At 45.2% G+C, this 20,665-nt stretch overlaps 1 protein-coding gene across 3 annotated transcripts in view; it reads left to right on the top strand.

The window, feature by feature from the left end:
* The window catches only part of shprh (SNF2 histone linker PHD RING helicase), a 28,881-nt gene that overhangs the window by 5,215 nt on the left and 3,001 nt on the right, over positions 1-20,665 (top strand). Inside the window, exons 7-29 of one of the 3 annotated variants that reach the window (XM_029729461.1) lie at positions 1,953-2,061; positions 2,149-2,405; positions 2,588-3,292; positions 3,546-3,797; positions 4,015-4,093; positions 4,267-4,430; positions 4,618-4,874; positions 5,486-5,607; positions 5,826-5,914; positions 6,125-6,217; positions 6,431-6,538; positions 6,876-7,018; positions 13,708-13,881; positions 13,953-14,015; positions 14,125-14,350; positions 15,552-15,695; positions 15,977-16,078; positions 16,641-16,712; positions 16,961-17,155; positions 18,723-18,815; positions 18,970-19,056; positions 19,306-19,484; positions 19,583-19,663. In XM_029729461.1, the coding sequence (XP_029585321.1) occupies positions 1,953-2,061; positions 2,149-2,405; positions 2,588-3,292; positions 3,546-3,797; positions 4,015-4,093; positions 4,267-4,430; positions 4,618-4,874; positions 5,486-5,607; positions 5,826-5,914; positions 6,125-6,217; positions 6,431-6,538; positions 6,876-7,018; positions 13,708-13,881; positions 13,953-14,015; positions 14,125-14,350; positions 15,552-15,695; positions 15,977-16,078; positions 16,641-16,712; positions 16,961-17,155; positions 18,723-18,815; positions 18,970-19,056; positions 19,306-19,484; positions 19,583-19,663 (3,794 nt within the window). Of the gene's footprint in view, positions 1-1,952; positions 2,062-2,148; positions 2,406-2,584; positions 3,293-3,545; positions 3,798-4,014; positions 4,094-4,266; positions 4,431-4,617; positions 4,875-5,485; positions 5,608-5,825; positions 5,915-6,124; positions 6,218-6,430; positions 6,539-6,875; positions 7,019-13,707; positions 13,882-13,952; positions 14,016-14,124; positions 14,351-15,551; positions 15,696-15,976; positions 16,079-16,519; positions 16,615-16,640; positions 16,713-16,960; positions 17,156-18,722; positions 18,816-18,969; positions 19,057-19,305; positions 19,485-19,582; positions 19,664-20,665 lie in introns of those variants that run through there. The other 2 variants (XM_029729460.1, XM_029729462.1) reach the window with 2 other exon arrangements.

The raw sequence follows: 20,665 nt of genomic DNA, 5'->3' as shown, positions 1-20,665 counted from the left end.
TGACACGAGCCTACCAGACGAGCTAAATAACTTCTATGCTCGCTTTGAGGCAAGTAACACTGAAACATGCATGAGAGCAACAGCTGTTCCGGACTACTGTGTGATCACGCTCTACGCAGCTGAATGTTGACCTTTAAACAGGTCAACATTCACAAGGCCGCAGGGCCAGACGAATTACCAGGACCTGTACTCCGAGCATGCGCTGACCAACTGGCAAGTGTCTTCACTGACATTTTCAACCTCTCCCTGTCTGAGTCTGTAATACCAACATGATTCAAGCAGACCACCGTAGTCCTTGTGCCCAAGAACACTAAGGTAACCTGCCTAAATGATTACCGACCCGTAGCTCTCACATCTGTAGCCATGAAATGCTTTGAAAGGCTGGTCATGGCTCACATCAACACCATTATCCCAGAAACCCTAGACCCACTGCAATTTGCATACTGCACCAACAGATCCACAGATAATGCAATCTCTATTGCACTCCACACTGCCCTTTCACACCTGGACAAAAGGAACACCTATGTGAGAATGCTATTAATTGACTGCAGCTCAGCGTTCAACACCATAGTGCCCTCAAAGCTCAACACTAAGCTAAGGACCCTGGGACGAAACACCTCCCTCTGCAACTGGATCCTGGACTTCCTGACGGGCCGCCCCCAGGTGATAAGGGTAGGTAGCAACACATCCGCCATGCTGATCCTCAACACGGGGGCCCCTCAGGGGTGCGTGCTCAGTCCCTTCCTGTTCTCCCTGTTCACTCATGACTGCACGGCCAGGCACGACTCCAACACCATCATTAAAGTTTGCTGATGACACAACAATGGTAGGCCTGATCACCGACAACAATGAGACGGTCTATAGGGAGGAGGTCAGAGACCTGGCCGTGTGGTGCACGGACATCAACCTCTCCCTCAACGTGATCAAGACAAAGGAGATGATTGTGGACTACAAGAAAAGGAGGACCGAGCACCCCCCCATTCTCATCGACGGGGCTGTAGTGGAGCAGGTTGAGAGCTTCAAGTTCCTTGGCGTCCACATCACCAACAAACTAACATGGTCCAAGCACACCAAGACAGTCGTGAAGAGAACACGACAAAACATATTCCCCATCAGGAGACTGAAAAGATTTGGCATGGGTCCTCAGATCCTCAAAAGGTTTTACAGCTGCACCATCGAGAGCATCCTGACTGGCTGTATCACTTCCTGGTATGGCAACTGCTCGGCCCTCGACCACAAGGCACTACAGAGGGTAGTGCGAACGGCCCAGTACATCACCAGGGCCAAGCTTCCTGCCATCCAGGACCTGTATACCAGGCGGTGTCAGAGGAAGGCCCTAGAAATTGTCAAAGACTCCAGCCACCCTAGTCATAGACTGTTCTCTCTGCTGCCGCACGGCAAGCGGTACCGGAGCGCCAAGTCTTGGTCGAAGAGGCTTCTAAACATCTTCTACCCCCCCCAAGCCATAAGACTCCGGAACAACTAATCAAATGGCTACCCAGACTATTTTCATTGCCCCCCTCCCCTTCTACGCTGCTGCTACTCTTTTATTATCTATGCATAGTCACTTTACATGTACATATTACCTCAATTACCTCTACACCGGTGCCCCCACACATTGACTCTGTACAGGTACCCCCTGTATATAGCCTCACTATTATTATTTACAGCTGCTCTTTAATATTTGTTATTCTGATCTCTTACTTTTTTTTTGGGGGGGGGGGGTATTTTCTTAAAACTGCATTGTTGGTGAAGGGCTTGTAAGTAAGCATTTAACTGTAAGGTCTACACCTGTTGTATTCGGCGCATGTTACAAATAGGGGGGCATCAAATGGCACTTTGACTTTCTCTCCTGTCTTGACTTTATTGGCACGTCAGAGATGGAAACATTTTTTTTCAAAGATACTCCCATTAATTGATGAACGCATAGGGTTGTCTCTTGTGATTTTCAGGGAAAGTCAGTGAATTATTTTGTACCACCTCCACGACCAGAAGAAGAGGAGATGCATATTATTCACTGCAAGTCAGAGGCTCAACCTAAAGTGAAAATATCCTACCCAAGTAAGTCACTGTTGATGTTGGCTACATCCTTTCAAATGAGCATTTTGATGTTTTCGTTACAACCTGTTGTGTGTTATCTCTGTGCAGCTGTGCGTGTGATGCTGCTCACGGCAATAAAAGAGATGAGGGTTGGTAAAGGAGCGTCGGTCAACGCCATCTTTGCGTACATTCGCACCACATACCGGTACGACCTCTTGAAGAACCGTAACCACATCAAGAGGGCCCTTGGCAAGCTGCTGGACGAGGAACTAGTAGAGAGAGTCAAAGGTCGCGGTCTGGCCGGATCCTTTAAACTGGGGAAGAAATACAAGGAAACCAAGAAGAAGGCCACCACGGCCAAGTCTGTACGTATTGGAGTCCTTGCAGAAATACATATAGTCTTCTGTTACACTATCTTCCATAAGATGTAGAGAGTTTGATTATAATACCCTCACTGTGTAAGCCTCAAATTAGTTTTTCTGTTCTTCTAATGGCATGCACTGCGTTCAGATGGTCTTTGATGGTGTTTGGTTTGGTTTTGCAGCAGAGTCCCTCCGGAGACGGTGGGCCCAGGAGAACTTCACTAAGGCGAGCAGGGAAGAAGGGGAAGACCTCTTATAAAGACCCTGATACCCCAGACCTCTCTCCTTCAGAGGATATTAGCCAGAGCTGCCTGTCCCCTGACTGTCCACTTTCTGTTGAGGACAGTAAAGATGAACAGCAGGAGGGACGCCTTGAGAAGGAGCAGGAGGGACGCAGCGACACGCTAAGCGCCTCACAGGAGCTGTCACCTGTTGCGAAGGCAGACCGTCCTGAGGAGGACGACAAAGAGACACTCCACAACTCCCAGGAACAGGAGACGGAGAGAGTGGATAAAGTGGAAGATGCCCCTGAAGAGAGTAAGCGGCAACCAGGGCCACCTGTCACTCCAGAAATGCCGCCGGCCACCCGGGTGTCATTCACCCCCTTCAACACCCCAGACTACCGCTTTGAGTGTATCTGTGGCGAGCTGGGTCTCATCGACTACAAGGCCCGGGTGCAGTGTCTCAACTGCCAGCTGTGGCAGCATGCAGAGTGTGTGAACTACAAGGAGGAAAGCCTAGACACCACACCGTTCTACTGTCCTCACTGCCTGGTGGCCATGACACCTGTCCCTACAGGAGCTACCCTCATCATCTCCCCTTCGTCCATCTGTCATCAGTGGGTTGAGGAGATCAACAAACACATCAGCTCCTCATCACTACGAGTACTGGTAAGGACTTTTATAAGTATGCACTAAACAGTTCTATTACAGTTGAACTTTTACAAATAGTTTGGAATCTTAATTGTTAGCTTATGTTCGTTTATAAATCTGTAATTAAACAGTTATATAACTTGATGGAAAGTGCTGCCGACACTGCTGTTTGTAGTAGCTGACATTGACCTGAGTTGCTCCACCCATCCTGCGTTGGTCCATCCTTCCATTAATCCTTCCATCCTCCCTCCATCCCTCCCACCGTCCCCAGGTGTACCAGGGGGTGAAGAAGCATGGTTTCATCCAGCCTCACATGCTGGCTGAGCAGGATGTGGTCATCACCACCTATGACGTGCTGCGCTCGGAGCTGAACTACGTAGATATCCCCCACAGCAACAGTAAGGATGGCCGGCGCTTTCGCAACCAGAAGCGATACATGGCTGTTCCCAGCCCCCTAGTGGCCGTGGAGTGGTGGCGCATCTGTCTGGACGAGGCCCAGATGGTGGAATGCACCACTGCCAAGGTGAGATGCCTGGAAGGAGAATAATAATTATGGGCGGGGGTAGCCTCAAGGTTGGAGAGACTGGTCGGAAACTGGAGTGCTCTTCAGATGCCATAAATGTAAAAGCAACAAGCAAGATGGTATTCCTACAATTTTCGTCAATTACCCTTGTGCTTTTTAGCATCTATGCTATTGTTTCCATTGTTAGAGATTGTTCATTGTTGTTATTCTTCATCAGGCAGCAGAAATGGCTCTGCGTCTCTCGTCAGTCAACCGTTGGTGTGTCAGTGGAACTCCTGTGCAGAGAGGCCTGGAAGGTTAACTCCTAAATTCAAATTTATAATTCATTGATACCTACAGTAGTTTTCAATAGTTACCATGCTTCCTCGGTCTTCACTTGATTGATCTGTCTCTGTTCTGTCCAGATCCGTCTTGCCTTGCCTTGTCCTGTTCTTAACCCTAACCTGACAGAATGCTTTGTTCCTAACAGATCTGTATGGTCTGGTTCTGTTCTTGGGGGTCGACCCCTACTGGGTCAAGTACTGGTGGGACCAGCTGCTCTACCGACCCTACCGCCGCGGAAACACAGAGCCACTCTACAACCTGATTGGTCAGCTGCTGTGGCGATCGGCCAAGAAAGATGTCATTGATCAGGTAGGTTGGATAATAACACATTTTGTAGGATACAAATGTCTTCGTAACATATCAAGTGCCTAGTCTAGTGCCTTATCAGGTCGTCATTGTGAAATATAATGTGTTTCCAATAGCTTACCTGGTTTAATGAGGTAAAGTAAGTTTTGCCTTTGTAGATTCACAAGTATCACTTTTGACTGTTTTCCAGATTCAGATTCCCCCTCAGACAGAAGAGGTCCACTGGCTGCAGTTCTCTCCAGTGGAGGGTCACTTCTACCACCGGCAGCATGAGGTGTGTTCCCAGGACGCCCTGGTTAAGCTGAGGAAGATCCAGGACTGGAGCCTGAAGCTGGGCAGCCTGGACCGACGCACGGTCAACACCATCCTGTACCCCCTGCTCAGACTCCGTCAAGCCTGCTGCCACCCACAGGCTGTCAGGGGAGAGTTCCTGCCCTTCCAGAAGAGGTAAAGGTTTAAAGATATAAAAAATATATTTCGTCCAGGAGACGTGGGTATGATGAGCTTGACACTGTTACTGTTTTAGTAGAAAAAAAGAAGATTTGCACTTGAAATTGAAGTGTAAATGTTTGGACTCTGGACTTAATCGTGCAGTTTAAAAAAAACAAGTTTTACCTTTACTGTGTTACAAGGCCCCATTCACTGTGTAAAGCAGGGGGTTGGGTGGCCAATAGAAAAGCTATTGTCTGGTCATGCTGTCTTTGGCGACTGAAATGTTCTTTCTTATGTATCAGTTGGTTCGCACAGAGCCCAAATTACTAGCTGGTAATTGGATGGCCTCACACATAGAGATAAATAGTATCAATGGCCTCACGTTTGTTTGTTAGTTGATAGATAAAGCCCTACAGTTTGTCTGGGTCGCTGGTGCGGTGTTGTTTTGTTTGGTTCTGTTTGCCAGTTGGTGAGGTCTTACCTTCAATGTGTTTCAGCGCTGTTTGGTTTTGTTGGTTAATAAAGGATCCCTAAAGTGGGTTTCAGTCTCTGGTGCTGCGGTTTGGTTGTGTGTAGATTGACCTTTAGTGACTAACGGATCCTATGACCTAATGCCCCTAAAACAGCACCATGACGATGGAGGAGCTGCTCAAGTCCCTGCAGAAGAAATGTCGAGTGGAATGCGAAGAGGTTCACAGACAATTGGTGTGCGCCCTCAACGGCCTGGCAGGCATCCACATCATCAGAGGTACCTCTCCAGTGGTTCTGTCTCCTCGTCTCTTTCCCATGGGAAACTGACCGGGGAGACTGTGACATCATTGATCTGTGCTTCTCCCTATAATAAGGAGCATCCTTTATGCTAGTGCTGTGTGTGGTAGTATGTCATGACGCATGAAAGTGCTGTATAACACAGAGCGGTGTAGCTTTAACGAGGGCTGGTGTCGTTGTCGGTATTGCCACCTGTAGATGAGTTTGGTGAGGCAGTGGAAATGTACAGAGAAGTCCTGAGGTCTTCAGAGGAACACAAAGGACGACTGAAGACTGATTCACTGCAGGTATGCACTACAATCACGCAGCCGACGTCTAAAGGCCCGTTCTAGACGATCAAAACGTATTCAACATCAGATTTGCAACCTTTCTGCTTATATTAACTCTCTCTTTTGTATGTGCCTTCTGCTTGATGCCGATTAGCAACAGAAGGAAACCCCTTCTGAGGTCTGGAATGTTTCCATTTCATCTTTTTGTTTCTGTGTTTTTATAAACAGAGGCTTCATGCCACACACAACCTAATGGAGCTGCTCAACGCAAAGCACTCTGGGATACCGCCCACTCTGAGAGACGACCGGCTGAAAGAGGAGGTGAAACACCTGCTGATGATGGTGTCATGTGTTCGGTTCCTCCCTGACCCCGATCACCGCTTTGTGTTTCTATGACGTGGCCAAAGAAACCTAAAAGTGTTTCACTTTCCTAGGATTCGGCCTTCCTGTGTACTATCATGTCTTTCCAATTATACAGTTGTGCGTGAATGCTCGTAGAATATGTATGTATGTATATGTGTGTTATCTATATAGGCAGAGCAGCTGAGGCAGCACTACATGACCAAACACAACGCCGAGGTGTCTGAGGCCTACCAGAATCTACAGCCTGTACTGCAGAACATCAAGGAGCTCAAACGCAAAGTAAGAGGCCCTCTTGTGCACAGTGCCATTGATTGTTTTGACAAATTTAAGCAGCGCTTTCAGTGGAGGTGGGGATTTTAACCAATAGATTTGTAGTGGTTCTGTAGTGGGGGTTAGTGGGGGTTAAATCTGCTCTTTCCATTTCCAGCTGTGTCGGTCTCCAGAATCAAATAGAATAGCTAGCTAGTGCACGCAAGATTTGGTTCTGGGTTCCAACATTAAGAGCCCCTTAACCTAAACATCACCCAGCTGTTGCATTATCCAATATGCACATGTGTCTGTGTCTGTACTTGCCCCCTATATGACTGTCTCCTCTCATCGCTGTTCTCTATGCCAGGTCAATCTACGATCCCCCTGGTGGCTGGACGTGGTACAGCGGGCCATACAGCACAACGTCGATGACGACCTGGTTTCCCGCATCCAGAACGAACTGACCTGCAGCTACAAACAGCAGGCCAACAAGTTCTCCATGGCTGACAAGTATTTGGATTTGAATTGACTAAATTTATAACAATAAATTGATATACCGTGTTAGTTTTGGCAGCTACAGTATTTTAGATTTAGTCTTAGTCACATTTTAGCCATTTCATCCTTCGCTAGTTGTAGTTATTATCGGTTGACTAAATCTCTGGACAATTTTAGTCTAGTTTTAGTCACAGCCATTTTAGTCACATAATAGTCAGTGCATTTTATTATATTAAATAATGACTATTTAGGCTACCTCTAACTTCTATCATGTGCGCATTCAGATAGCCTTGTCCAGCTAGGATGACTGTCCCCTCGTATACCTTAGCTGGCAACATTCATTATTTACAGTCATTATTTACATACATTTTCTACGGTTTTTCACAAGAGCTTCACAAAGCACATCTGTTGATCACAGGCAGCAACCTAACAGGAGTTATTCATTAAGGCCTCTAGGGCTCTCTGTTTGTAAGGCATGGATATAATATGTCTCTCTGTAATAGCAATATTTTCTCAGTCACCGCCTCGCTTAAGTGGCTGTAGAACTTCTAAGCCCTGGAGCCTCAGTTCGCAACATGGCACCCATCTTGTCCGACCGCATTAGTGTCTGGCTACAGGGGACTTCTCGTCACCAATTCTGATGTTGCTCTTATGCTCCGTAATATGAACTTCCGATTGTCTGTTAGATTTTCCAACATAATAATAGCCACTTCAGTATATAGACCGCACGTTTCATTCTCCAGGAAATTCTACCCCTGACTTACATTTTCTTTCCCGTGTGAGGATGAAGGAAGAAATTACCCTTGATCGTCGCGTTACGGTTCACACAATTATGACATGGCAAATTGCCTGAGGGGAGGATAGATCAAACATTCTGAGAGGGTACATATTCATCTGCTCTTACCAGTCTTTCCCTTAGGTTTCTAGCACGTTTAAAAGCGAATCGAGGGATATTTTGAAAAGCCTGGCCCACAGAGGTGTCCCTAGACAGGACATGCCAATGCTTTTGTATTTTTTATTTTATTTATTTGTATTTAACCCCCTTTTTCTTCCCAATTTCGATCTTGTCTCATCGCTGCAACTCCCCAACGGGCTCGGGAGGCAAAGGTCGAGTCATGCGTGTTCCGAAACATGACCCGCCAAACAACGCTTCTTAACACCCGCCCGCTTAACCCGGAAGCCAGCTGCTCCAATGTGTCGGGGGAAACACTGTTGAACTGATGACCGAAGTCGGCCTGCATGCGCCCGGCCCGCCACACGGAGTCGCTAGAGCGCTATGAGCCAACTAAAGCCCCCCCCCGGCCAAATCTGGACGACGCAGGGCCAATTGTGCGCCGCCCTGTGGGACTCCAAATCACGGCTGGTTGTGACACAGACTGGGATCGAACCCGGGTCTGTAGTGACGCCTTAGACCGCTGGGATATTTAACAGCCTGAGAGATGTGGGAATAAGTAGACACAAATACAGTAGATTGAGGTTTAAGCGTCGATAAGCTGTCCTGTGTAACATTGCGTACTTAAGAAACACAAACTTGTTTTTCAAGTTCATCGTCAGTATTACATATTCTTCAGCTGGCTGTAAGGTAGACTATGTCTAAGAGTAGACAGATGGTAAGTTGAATAATGCAGGAAATTGTTTCTATCAGTATTCTTGTGATATACACTCGTCTGAAGTCCATTGTCTTTGCGAATCAGTACATCAAAAAAATAGACAGTTTCCTCACTGGATTCCAGAGTGAATTTTATAGTAGGCAAACTGGAATTCATGTATAGTCTGAACTCACATGTCCCACTCCAAATGAAGAATAAACATCATCAATATAACGGAACCTATATCTCAAAAGGGGGGAAAACGAATGACCATTAAAAACAAAATCTTCTTCAAGCTTCCCTATGAACAAATGTGCGTAATTCGGTACAAATGGGGACCCCATCGCAGTGCCCTGTGACTGGATGTAGAAATCATTCTCAAACTTAAAGTCGTTTTTGAGCCAGTTCACATAAAAAGTCAGTAGGGGGCACCTGTTCGTCTCTCTTGTACATGACGTAACTAAAATAATCAAACCCATGGGGGGGGGGGGGGGGGGGGGGGTGATATTAGTATATAAACTGGTCACATTGATAAGATATGCTTTATTAGTCCATATAAGATGGAAAACTGTTTTCTGCTTTTTATCCAACCGCCCCAATTTACACACACATCCACACATCCGGCTGGAGAAGAAGGCAGCCTATTAGGGGGTTAAGTTCCTTGCTCAAGGGAACATCGGCGGTAGGTGGCACCTGAGATATTGATGCCAGTAACCCTCTGGTTGCCACCTCACTCCGGACAGATTTCTTCAGTAGTGGGATTCGAACAGGCAACCCTCCGGATGCTGGCCCGCTTCTCTAACCTCGAAGCTACCACCGCCCATTTTCTGAGTCAGCGATACCAAGGCATTATTGACTCAGACATTGTGCATAGAATGTCTGAGTCAGCAATGCCTTGTATAGAGTTCAGTTAAGGAAGTCCGTTGTATCCCTTAAATATGAAGGTAACAGCCGGCTTGATGTGATAATCCTAACATGGAGACAAGGCTTCAGTGGCTGACTGAGTGCCAGCAGCAATGTGACGTCTGGGAACAGGTTCTTGGCAACTCTTGTGAATTTTTTGAATTGTATAAAATTGAGGTCAGAGAACGTGTTACTGTAACATGAAGTTAGACTCATTTTTTTGTGGGATTGCTAATAGCATTGTCCAAAATAACTTTGGAATTCACCCAAAAACTTGGAGGTAGGATCACAACTCAAGGGGGAACTCAAGTCTCTGTTGCTTAATTGATTCAGTATTTCTCTTCTATATGAAGAACAGTTGCGCCCCCTTTATCTGCAGGTTTGATAACCACACTGTCATCTTTGGATAGGGAGCGTAAAGCTTGCCGCTCACCAAATGACAGGTTCTAATAAACATTTCTGAACTTCATCAGGAACAGAAAGAGATGACGCATGCTGGTCAACTAGATGACAAAAGGTATCTACAGAAGCATTCAGAGCAGGGGGGATGAAAGGGCTCTTAAACTTCTTATGGGTACCTGGGACGGTAGCGTCCCGCCTGGCCAACATCCAGTGAAATTGCAGAGCGCGAAATTCAAAAATACTCAATTCAAATATTTAACATTCTTGAAAATATATGTTATACATCAAAATAAAGCTTAACTTCTTGTTAATCCAGCCGCCGTGTCAGATTTCAAAAAGGCTTTACGGCGAAAGCAAACTATGCGATTATCTGAGGACAGCGCCCCGCATACAAAAGCATGAAAATCATATTTCAACCAGTCAGGTGCGACACAAAAGTCAGAAATAGCAATATAAAAAATACCTTTGATGATCTTCATATGGTTGCACTCACAAGACTCCCAGTTACACAATAAATGTTAGTTTTGTTCGATAAAGTCCCTCTTTATATCCAAAAACGTCCGTTTTGTTGGCGCGTTTTGTTCAGTAATCCAATGGCTCAAAGGCAGTCACAACAGGCAGACGAAAAATCCAAATAGTATCCGATGTTTATAATCAATCCTCAGGTTGTTTTTAGCCTAAATAATCGATAATATTTCAACCGGACAATAGCGTCGTCAATATAAAAGAACAACAAGAAAGGCGCGCTCTCGGTCGGGCGCAAAAACAGGTCTGGCGACTTCCTGGTGTCCACTCACTCAAAGTGGTCTTACTCCCTCATTTTTCAGAATACAAGCCTGAAACAATTTCTAAAGACTGTTGACATCTAGTGGAAGCCATAGGAAGTGCAATTTGAGACCTTAGTCAATGGATACTGTAATGGCGTTCAATAGAAAACTACAAATATTAAGAAATCCCACTTCCTGGATGGATTTTTCTCAGGTTTTCGCCTGCCATATCAGTTCTGTTATACTCACAGACATTATTTTAACAGTTTTGGAAACTTTATAGTGTTTTCTATCCAAATCTACCAATTATATACAGATCCTAGCTTCTGGGCCTGAGTAGCAGGAAGTTTACTTTGGGCACGCTTTTCATCCAGAGGGGAAAATAGTGCCCCCTACACTAGTGAGGTTAAACCGTGTCGTTGTCTTAGGACTGGTGATAAGGCCCCTGTAGGCAGACACTTTAATGCAGTAAGACATGATGTGTGCCAACTGAGGTTCCAGGGCTTAGAAGTTATACAGCCACTTAGGAGAATAACTAATAGAGAGAAATTGCTGTTACAGAGAGGCATATTATATCCATGCCTTACAAACAGAGCCCTAGAAGCCTTAAGAAATCCTGTTAGGTTGCTGCCTGTGAGCAAAGGGCACATTTAAAAATATATATATATATTTTTATTTTGACGCTCTTGTGAAAAACAATAGAAAATGTATGTAAATAATGAATGTGAAAAAGAAGGAAGCTGTACTACAATGTGACATCATCTACTATATAAATATGGGTGGATGTCTATCATTCTCCAAACGCTGACGAAGGCGCCGGCCGAAACGCGACCGTTTTGTTTTGACCTGTGCTGCTAAAAAATAAGACATTAACATGTCAGTGACTGCAGGTTTTTCCTTTCTTCCGGTATATTCCTTTTGATCCCAGCACCCAAAGCTGAGAACACCATTTTCTCTTTTTAATATTGTAACTAATGTCAGACATAATTAACCATATAGGCTAAAAGGCAGGGGTCGCAACAGTGATTGTTTTTTTGGGGGGGCTTTTTTATTTTTTAAAGACAATCACCAGGAAGTCATCAAAATAATGTAATTTAGTATTCACACAAATAAAAAAGAGACGTGATCGTGTCTCAATGTAATCAAGGTATGAAATGATGGTATTTGAAAAGAGCAGTCTTTTTTGGGGCTTGGTTGTGGTCAATTTCCAGTATACAAATTATTATTATTTATCCCCCCATTTAGTTGCCTATCCCTGCTATAAAGCCTCAATCAGACCGCGCAACTCATAGATGTAAATTCTGCCATGAGAGGATTGCATGAAATAGTCTCAACAGATGAAAAGGATGTCAAATTAAATGTCCATTAGTCTCACGTGGAATTGTTATGTACTATATATAATTATTTTTTTTATTTTTTTTTAGGGTATATCGTCATTGTCACAGTTTTAGTCCTTGTTGACAAGTATGTTTTCATTATAGTTATTGTTGACGAAAATAACACGGTTGGAATATATGACACTTACAGCTACTTACAGTGAGGGAAAAAAGTTATTGATCCCCTGCTGATTTTGTGTGTTTGCCCACTGACAAAGAAATGATCAGTCTATAATTTTAATGGTAGGTTTATTTGAACAGTGGGAGACAGAATAACAACAAAAAAATCCAGAAAAACGCATGTAAAATGTTATAAATTGATTTGCATTTTAATTAGGGAAATAAGTATTTGACCCCCTCTCAATCAGAAAGATTTCTGGCTCCCAGGTGTCTTTTATACAGGTAACGAGATGAGATTAGGAGCACACTCTTAAAGGGAGTGAGAAGGTGACAACAGTTGGTGCGATTATTCGCAAATGGAAGAAACACAAAAGAACTGTCAATCTCCCTCGGCCTGGGGCTCCATGCAAGATCTCACCTCGTGGAGTTGCAATGATCATGAGAACGGTGAGGAATCAGCCCAGAACTACACGGGAGGTTCTTGTCAATGATCTCAAGGCAGCTGGGACCATAGTCACCAAGAAAACAATTGGTAACACACTACGCCGTGAAGGACTGAAATCCTGCAGCGCCCGCAAGATCCCCGTGCTCAAGATAGCACATATACATGCCCGTCTGAAGTTTGCCAATAAACATCTGAATGATTCAGAGGACAGCTGGGTGAAAGTGTTGTGGTCAGATGAGACCAAAATCGAGCTCTTTGGCATCAACTCAACTCGCCGTGTTTGGAGGAGGAGGAATGCTGCTTATGACCCCAAGAACACCATCCCCACCGTCAAACATGGAGGTGGAAACATTATGCTTTGGGGGTGTTTTTCTTATAAGGGGACAGGACAACTTCACCGCATCAAAGGGACGATGGACGGGGCCATGTACCGTCAAATCTTGGGTGAGAACCTCCTTCCCTCAGCCAGGGCATTGAAAATGGGTCGTGGATGGGTATTCCAGCATGACAATGACCCAAAACACACGGCCAAGGCAACAAAGGAGTGGCTCAAAAAGAAGCACATTAAGGTCCTGGAGTGGCCTAGCCAGTCTCCAGACCTTAATCCCATAGAAAATCTGTGGAGGGAGCTGAAGGTTCGAGTTGCCAAACATCAGCCTTCGAAACCTTAATGACTTGGAGAAGATCTGCAAAGAGGAGTGGGACAAAATCCCTCCTGAGATGTGTGCAAACCTGGTGGCCAACTACAAGAAACGTCTGACCTCTGATTGCCAACAAGGGTTTTGCCACCAAGTACTAAGTCATGTTTTGCAGAGGGGTCAAATACTTATTTCCCTCATTAAAATGCAAATCATTTTTGACATGCGTTTTTCTGGATTTTTTTGTTGTTATTCTGTCTCTCACTGTTCAAATAAACCTACCATTAAAATTATAGACTGATCATTTCTTTGTCAGTGGGCAAACGTACAAAGTCAGCAGGGGATCAAATACTTTTTTCCCTCACTGTACAGTACAGCTTTGGTATATGTAGGTGATCCCTGCAGGAATTGAACCCCCGGCCATCAGGGTGAATGTGTGCACTCAACCATTATGACTCCTGTAGGTTCCGAGATGGGCGTGGCCTGCAGTTCCTGCTCAGCACTCAGATGGAGGATCTGACGAAGTCCCAGAAGTCTGTGCAGGACGCGGTGAAGAGGCTGGAAGGCACACCATCAGAGGCTGTCATAGAGGAGACTGTTCTCTGTCACCTCAGACCTGTCCGCCTGCCACTCAATAAGTAGGCCTCAAATGCAAAAAAAAGTACTTTTTTTTATAATACATGGTAATTTGACTCTTGTATCTTTCCAGCTGTGTGTTTTGCAAAGCAGACGAGCTCTTCACTGATTATGAGTCCAAGCTCTTTTCACACACGTAAGTAAAAGAAGCACAGATTTACAATAACTGTACAATGAATGAGCGAATCTGAACCAACCTCGTTGCTCTCCTATATCTCTATATCGCTGATATCTCCCCCTGTCAGGGTAAAGGGTCAGACGGCTATCTTTGAGGAGATGATTGAGGATGAGGAGGGGCTGGTGGACGACCGTCTCCCCACCACCAGTAGAGGGTTGTGGGCTGCCAGCGAGACAGAGCGGGCCCTGAAGGCCATTCTCTCCTTCTCCAAGGCCCGACGCATGGACCACGACCTGGTGGAAGAAGGAAATACCTTCATGGAGCTTTTTGAGAACTGGAAGAAAGAGTACAAGGTATCCTGACTGACTTACTATATGTCTGTATACAGTACATTCGGAAAGTATTCAGACCCCTTGACTTTTTCAAAATATTGTTATGTGACAGCCTTACTCAACAACAACAAAATAAAAAAAATCCTAATCTATCTACACACAATACAAAGTGAAAACAGGTTTTAGAAATGTTTGAAAATATATTACAAATACAAAAAGAGAAATACGTTATTTACATAAGTATTCAGACACTTTGCTGTGAGACTCCACATTAAGTTTCCATTGATCATCCTTGATGTTTCTACAACTTGATTGGAGTCCACCTGTGGTAAATTCAATTGATTGGACATGATTTGGAAAGGCACACACCTGTCTATATAAGGTCCCACAGTTGACAGTGCATGTCAGAGCAAAAACCAATCCATGAGGTCAAAGGAATTGTCCGTAGAGCTCAGAGACAGGATTGTGTCGAAGCACTGATCTGGGGAAGGGTAGCAAAAAATGTCTGCAATATTCAAGGTCCCCAAGAACACAGTGGCCTCCATCATTCTTAAATGGAAGAAGTTTGGAACCACCAAGTCTCTTCCTAGAGCTGGCCACCCGGCCAAACTGAGCAATCGGGGGAGAAGGGCCTTAGTCAGGGAGGTGACCAAGACCCGATGGTCACTCTGCCAGAGTTCCTCTGTGGGGATGGGAGAACCTTCCAGAAGGACAACCATCTCTGCGGCACACCACGGAAGCCACTCCTCAGTTAAAGGCACATGACAGCCCACTTGGAGTTTGCCAAAAGGCACCTAAAGGACTCTCAGACCATGAGAAACAAGATTCTCTGGTCTGATGAAACCAAGATTGAACTCTTTGGCCTGAATGCCAAGCATCATGTCTGGAGGAAACATGGCACCATCCCTATGGTGAAGCATGGTGGTGGCAGCATCATGCTGTGGGGATGTTTTTCAGCAGCAGGGACTGGGAGACTAGTCAGGATCGAGGGAAAGATGAACAGAGCAAAGTACAGAGAGCTCTTTGATGAAAACCTGCTCCAGACCTCAGACTGGGGTGATGCTTCACCTGTGTGTATATGTGTGTGTGTGTGTGTATGTATATATGTGTGTGTGTGTGTGTGTGTGTGTGTATATATATATATATATATATATATAGTCTATTGTATTTCATAAATGCTTAATCTAAATCATATTGCATATCCCCCTGTGTTTCTCATCAGGTGTTGCATGAGTACTGGATGGTACTTAGGAACAATGTGTCAGCCATTGATGAGCTGGGAATGGCCACAGAGAGGCTGCGTGTGAGGCTGCCTGATGAACCCAAACCCAAAGTACCAGTACTGCACATCATAGAACCACACGAGGTGAGATATCTACACCAGGGGACGAGGTGGGGACTGGTGCTGCAGGTTGAAGGACTGTTGGTTCAAGTTCTATTTTACATCCTTTACCTGTTTTGTTTTTTGCTCATATTATGCATGACATAAGATATAATTAAATATTGAAAGACTGTGATTCAGTGTAATTTAATTCAATTTTTAAAAAAATGCATTTTACTCTGTATAAGGACAAAGTTATTACTGCGTTGCTGTTATTTCAGTGCCTATTTCACAAACTGCTGTTTTCTGTTCCTTTCTGGGTTTAGGTGGATCAGAACCGGGTGAAACTGTTAAACGATAGAGCAGTGGCAAAGTCTCAGCTCCAGAAGAAGCTGGGGCAATTCCTTTATCTCTCAAATCTAGAGAAGGTAAGCCTGCCATTCCCCTCGTACCATTTTCTGGTTTCTGGTCAATACCAGAGTTTCTCTTCCTATGCTTTAAAATATAATAGAAATGGTTTGTTTTTGTCAGTTAGTTTTATCTTGTCTTCTTTGATTTAGATGTCAAACTCTTTTTGCCCCGGGGGCCGCGTTCATTCTTCAAGAGGCCTGGAGGGCTGCTCTTAAAACGTGTTATATTTCCTGGCCGTCAAGATTTGCAAAAGATAGTCCTCTATCTATCGCTTTTAGAATTTCCGATACTCCCTGACTGTCTAGCTTTAATTTAGGTGATTTATTAGTGAACTGGACACAGTCAAGAAACTGTATAAATGTAGGACCATTATCATTTCTACACAGTTTCGAGTTTGTGTTAGCTTTCCCCCACAATTTTTTTGTTGTCTTTTAATATTTAACTGAAACCACCCGCAGGCTAAATTGGACCCCCTCAAGGTCCAGCTCCGGGTCACGGGTCATATCTTTGAAGAAGTGTCCTACATTCTGTAAGGAAACAAAGCTAAAGGTAAATGTTTGTGTTATTGTGTTGTTTCAGTCCCAGGACAAGGCGACGGGAGGACTAAATCCAGAACCGTGTCCTATCTGTGCCCGTCCTCTGGGTCAGGAGGTGAGACATGTTATAATCTGCCCATTTACAACATGACTCTGATCAATCTGATTCCCCTTTAGATAATTTTTTTTCTATCTGTGTCTGTGTCCCCCATCTACCTCGTCATCTTACCACTCTTTGAAATATCAAATGTTCTGAACTGTGATGCTTGGTGTGTATGTGGTGTATGTGTAATACCTACTCAACCTTTTCATGGTTGATTCGTGCCGTGTGCATGTGTCTCTCTCTGAATCCCTCTGCTCCAGTGGGCTGTGCTGACCTGCGGTCACTGTTTCTGTAACGAGTGCATCGCCATCATCGTCGAGCAGTACAGCGTGGGGTCGGGCACACGGCGGAGGGCCATCAAGTGTGCCATCTGCAGACAGACCACGTCCCACGCAGAGATCTCCTATGTCTTCACCACCCAGACAGACAACCAGGGGACAGACATCCCTGTCAAGGTATGCAGACAGACGCACACCTTTGCCGAGCATGTAAACTCAGCAAAAAAAGAAATGTCCCTTTTTCGGGACCCTGTCTTTCAAAGATAATTCGAAAAAAATCTAAATCACTTCACAGATCTTCATTGTAAAGGGTTTAAACACTGTTTTCCCATGCTTGTTCAATGAACCATAAACAATTAATGAACATGCACCTGTGGAACGGTCGTTAAGACAGCTTACAGACAGTAGGCAATTAAGGTCACAGTTATGAAAACTTAGGACAATAAATAGGCCTTTCTACTGACTCTAAAAAACACCAAAAGAAAGATGCCCAGGGTCCCTGCTCATCTGGGTGAACGTGCCTTAGGCATGCTGCAAGGAGGCATGAGGACTGCAGATGTGGCCAGGGCAATTAATTGCAATGTCCGTACTGTGAGACGCCTAAGACAGCGCTACAGGGAGACAGGACGGACAGCTGATTGTCTTCGCAGTGGCAGACCACGTGCAACAACACCTGCACAGGATCGGTACATCCGAACATCACACCTGCGGGACCGGTACAGGATGGCAACAACAACTGCCCGAGTTACACCAGGAACGCACAATCCCTCCATCGGTGCTCAGACTGTCCACAATAGCCTGAGAGAGGCTGGACTGAGGGCTTTTAGGCTTGTTGTAAGGCAGGTCCTCACCAGACATCACCGGCAACAACGTCGCCTATGTGCACAAACCCACCGTCGCTGGACCAGACAGGACTGGCAAAAAGTGCTCTTCACTGACGAGTTGCGGTTTTGTCTCACCAGGGGTGATGGTCGGATTTGCGTTTATCGTCGAAGGAATGAGCGTTACACCGAGGCCTATACTCTGGAGCGGGATCGATTTGGAGGTGGAGGGTCCGTCATGGTCTGGGGCGGTGTGTCACAGCATCATCGGACTGAGCTTGTTTTCATTGCAGGCAATCTCAACGCTGTGCGTTACAGGGAAGACATCCTCCTCCCACATGTGGTACCCTTCCTGCAGGCTCATCCTGACATGTCCCTCCAGCATGACAATGCCACCAGCCATACTGCTCGTTCTGTGCGTGATTTCCTGCAAAACAGGAATGTCAGTGTTCTGCCATGGCCAGCGAAGAGCCCGGATCTCAATCCCATTGAGCACGCCTGTGACCTGTTGGCTCGGAGGGTGAGGGCTAGGGCCATTCCCCACCAGAAATGTCCGGGAACTTGCAGGTGCCTTGGTGGAAGAGTGGGGTAACATCTGACAGCAAGAACTGGCAAATCTGGTGCAGTCCATGAGGAGATGCACTGCAGTACTTAATGCAGCTGGTGGCCACGCCAGATACTGACTGTTACTTTTGATTTTGACCCTCCCCTTTGTTCAGGGACACATTATTCCATTTCTGTTGGTCACATGTCTGTGGAACTTATTCAGTTTATGTCTCAGTTGTTTAATCTTGTTATGTTCATAGAAATATTTACACATGTTAAGTTTGCTGAAAATAAACGCAGTTGACAGTGAGAGGGCGCTTCTTTTTTGCTGAGTTTATATGGACAATAAGTGAACTTCCCTGTATCTCGGTCTTTAGGGAAGCCACTCTACCAAGGTGGAGGCAGTAGTCAGGACTCTGAAGAAGATCCAGCTAACTGACCCAGGAGCCAAGTGTCTCGTCTTCTCCACGGTAACGCATGCGTGCTTTGTAAACAAGGTGTAAACAACAACAAAGTAAACAATCTCATTATTACAGTTACTGTGATGGTAATTTATTGGCCACGCTGTTTAAAACATCACATTAGGATGATGTCGTTGAAGATGTGTGTGTTCCTTTTCTCCAGTGGCAGTGTGTTTTGGACATCATTGCCAAGGCTCTGTTTGACAACAACATGGAGTTCTCTCAAATCAATGGCATTCACAAATTCCAGGTTTGTGTTGCATGTCACTCCAATCATAGTTTCTGTACAACTTCTCAATGGCACAATCGCAATGCTTTTCTCCTAAATGAAGAATATTTGTTTTACTTGTAGAGCGAGAGCTGCCACTGAGAAGCTTTTTTCCCTACGCTGTCGCAGCATCTCTCATTTCCAAATTCAAACCTGTAGATACATTTGCTCCAATTATAAAGTCCTTCATCTCCGTGTCTTTAACCTGTGAATTGATCGTTGGTGTTTCAGGAGAATCTGTGTTCGTTTAAATACGAGGAGAAGATCAACATCCTGCTCCTTCCTCTCCACACGGGCTCCAATGGGCTCAACATCATCGAGGCTACGCACGTCCTATTGGTGGAGCCCATCCTCAACCCCGCCCACGAGCTGCAGGCCATTGGCCGGGTGCACCGCATCGGACAGACCAAGTGAGAACACTGGGTTTGCTTTATTACTTTTTATAAGTATGTATAGGCCATTATGTCTTATTATAAGGTCTATAACATGTTATTTCTCTGTCCTCTAGACCCACCTATGTCCATAGATTCCTCATCAAGTCCACTATTGAGGAGAGAATGCAGGCTATGTTGAAGACTGCAGAGAAAAGGCGAGGGCCTTTTCTTGTACTAAAAACAGAGGCCAATGTTCTATTTCATAGTCATAGGACAACATACAGTGTGGGGAAAAAAGTATTCGATCCCCTGCTGATTTTGTACGTTTTCCCACTGACAAAGAAATGATCAGTCTATAATTTTAATGGTAGGTTTATTTGAACAGTGAGAGACAGAATAACAACAAAAAAATCCAGAAAAACGCATGTCAAAAATGTTATAAATTGATTTGCATTTTAATGAGGGAAATAAGTATTTGACCCCTCTGCAAAACATGACTTAGTACTTGGTGGCAAAACCCTTGTTGGCAATCACAGAGGTCAGACGTTTCTTGTAGTTGGCCACCAGGTTTGCACACATCTCAGGAGGGATTTTGTCCCACTCCTCTTTGCAGATCTTCTCCAAGTCATTAAGGTTTCGAGGCTGACGTTTGCCAACTCGAACCTTCAGCTCCCTCCACAGATTTTCTATGGGATTAAGGTCTGGAGACTGGCTAGGCCACTCCAGGACCTTAATGTCCTTCTTTTTGAGCCACTCCTTTGTTGCCTTGGCCGTGTGTTTTGGGTCATTGTCATGCTGGAATACCAATCCACGACCCATTTTCAATGCCCTGGCTGAGGGAAGGAGGTTCTCACCCAAGATTTGACGGCACATGGCCCCGTCCATCGTCCCTTTGATGCGGTGAAGTTGTCCTGTACCCTTAGCAGAAAAACACCCCCAAAGCATAATGTTTCCACCTCCATGTTTGACGGTGGGGATGGTGTTCTTGGGGTCATAGGCAGCATTCCTCCTCCTCCAAACACGGCGAGTTGAGTTGATGCCAAAGAGCTCCATTTTGGTCTCATCTGACCACAACACTTTCACCCAGGTGTCCTCTGAATCATTCAGATGTTCATTGGCAAACTTCAGACGGGCATGTATATGTGCTTTCTTGAGCAGGGGGACCTTGCGGGCGCTGCAGGATTTCAGTCCTTCACGGCGTAGTGTGTTACCAATTG

The sequence above is a fragment of the Salmo trutta genome, chromosome 33 (genome assembly GCF_901001165.1).
Source record: "Salmo trutta chromosome 33, fSalTru1.1, whole genome shotgun sequence".
NCBI lineage: Eukaryota > Metazoa > Chordata > Actinopteri > Salmoniformes > Salmonidae > Salmo > Salmo trutta.
Note: the sequence above shows the minus strand (reverse complement) of the source record. Positions and strands in the feature narration are given on the sequence as shown.